The 1,886-nt window shown below is 39.9% G+C and overlaps 1 protein-coding gene across 1 annotated transcript in view; it reads right to left on the bottom strand.

Moving 5' to 3' along the window:
* LOC104719753 (uroporphyrinogen-III C-methyltransferase) overlaps positions 434–1,886 on the bottom strand; it is a 3,145-nt gene continuing 1,692 nt past the window's right edge. Inside the window, exons 3-7 of the mRNA XM_010437724.2 lie at positions 1,643–1,848; positions 1,476–1,553; positions 1,325–1,394; positions 904–1,181; positions 434–807 (exon numbers count right to left, since the gene is read on the bottom strand). Of these exons, the coding sequence (XP_010436026.1) occupies positions 658–807; positions 904–1,181; positions 1,325–1,394; positions 1,476–1,553; positions 1,643–1,848 (782 nt within the window). The 3' untranslated portion in view covers positions 434–657. The remainder of the gene's footprint in view (positions 808–903; positions 1,182–1,324; positions 1,395–1,475; positions 1,554–1,642; positions 1,849–1,886) is intronic.

The following is a 1,886-nucleotide window of genomic DNA, read 5'->3' as shown; positions in this document are numbered from 1 at the left end:
GCAAATTTTATATCAGCTCTTCTGATGCAAACTAATACAAATTTGTGTCAATTTGATTGAAAAATTATTCATTTTGTATCATTTGCTAATAAGTAATTTAAACTAGAATCATATATATTTTTGATGCTATTTAATTGGTGTAAAACAATTTTTTTTAGTCTCGTAATATGATTCACCCTCCTAACCGTACAATATCTGGAATATCAATCTAATGTCCTTTGACAACGATCTGAGGCCTGAAACGACTGCATCTTCTGCTCTTTCGAACTTTGATAACTTCGTGCTTATTTCCTTTAATTCTAGTTTTTAGATATTCTTAGAGAACTATGTTAACCTTTTTTTAATCAAGTATAGAATGTGTAAAATTTGGTTATGAATTGTGATCTTGTTGTTGATCGATTCTCTAATCTTTTTCTTCCCAACACAAAATTAATCATTAATAAATGAACTAGTGAAAAATTTAGGCGCACCTTGGCTTTTCCTAAAATTTACCCCAACATTTATATTGGCTCTGTTTGAAGCCTTTGTTTATTACATTGGTATTGCCCAAATTAATAGAAGGACACGGACACAAGAAAATATCAGCCTTCCTTTTGTTTATTACATCTCTGAATCTTCATAGCTCCTAAAATTTCACAGTAATATCGATGAAAGCATCTAACGGGTCTCTACAAGGCAGGATGATTCTTTCGTGCAATGTGGCCATAAAGGCGAGAGCTCGACGACTTTCCCTATGATGATGAGCGTTGGTGACACCAATCCAGCTGACTGAATCTCAGTTGCAAAATCTTTAAGCTCAGCAAAAACCTGCACAACACCCCAAAGCCTTGAAAACTCACTCTCAAGACTAACAAACAGACGCGGTGGAAATCACAGAGAAGAGAGTATGGTTTGGTTGCTTACCGTACGCTGTAGAGGAGTGGTTCCACGTTCAACCGCAACAGCTGGTGTATCACAAGGGAGACCATGGTCCATCAGTTTTTGCGCTAGAGAAGGTAACGTTCCCAAACCCACATAAACGACAAGTGTTGTATCCGGGTCAGCTGCATTCTCTGCAACAAACAAAGGGTCGGTCCCTCCTTTCCTAGAATGTCCCGTGAGGAACCTCACACTAGTTGCAACACCGCGATGTGTTAGTGGAATCCCCAACTCTGCTGCTATCCCTGATGCTGCAGTAATCCCTGTAACCATATATAATTGCAAACTTCCGGTAAGATTAACCACTTCAGTCACCACAATCATATTGAGTTCCCAAAGAATGCAACATCCACATTAATCAGACAATCAAAAGCTTGGAACAGAGTGACAAGAATAAGAACATTACCTGGGATAACTTGAACTCGAATCCCTTGCTGTTGTAAAAAGTCCATTTCTTCCCCGCCCCGTCCAAAGACCTGAAATTATCCAAATAGAAGTTAGAAAGGGGCCATGTAATACATTAAGGGAGAGTATGAGAAGCAGATATATAAGCTTACCAGAGGATCTCCACCTTTAAGCCTGACAACAGTGGCACCAGCTTCAGCAAAACTTAGGAGTAGTTCATGAATCTCCTCCTGCAACAACACCAATAAGGCTTAATGATCTTATCTGTGACAATATGATCCAGCTAACCAATCCATAAGACAAGGACTTAGGGCATTACCTGAGTTCTGCTATGATAACCAGCGGTTTTGCCGACATAAAGAAGCCTAGCATCAGGAGCAACCAACTCCAAGACATCATTGGAGACAAGCCTGTCGTAAAGCAAAAGATCGGCACTTTGAATAACTCTGACAGCTTTAAGAGTCAGAAGCTCAGGATCTCCTGGTCCTGTCCCAACGAGATACACATCTCCTGGTCCACAATCACCACCTTTGCAGCCTTTAACTCTCTTCTCTCTCAGCACA

This window comes from Camelina sativa, chromosome 10 (assembly GCF_000633955.1).
Source record: "Camelina sativa cultivar DH55 chromosome 10, Cs, whole genome shotgun sequence".
Lineage (NCBI taxonomy): Eukaryota > Viridiplantae > Streptophyta > Magnoliopsida > Brassicales > Brassicaceae > Camelina > Camelina sativa.
Note: the sequence above shows the minus strand (reverse complement) of the source record. Positions and strands in the feature narration are given on the sequence as shown.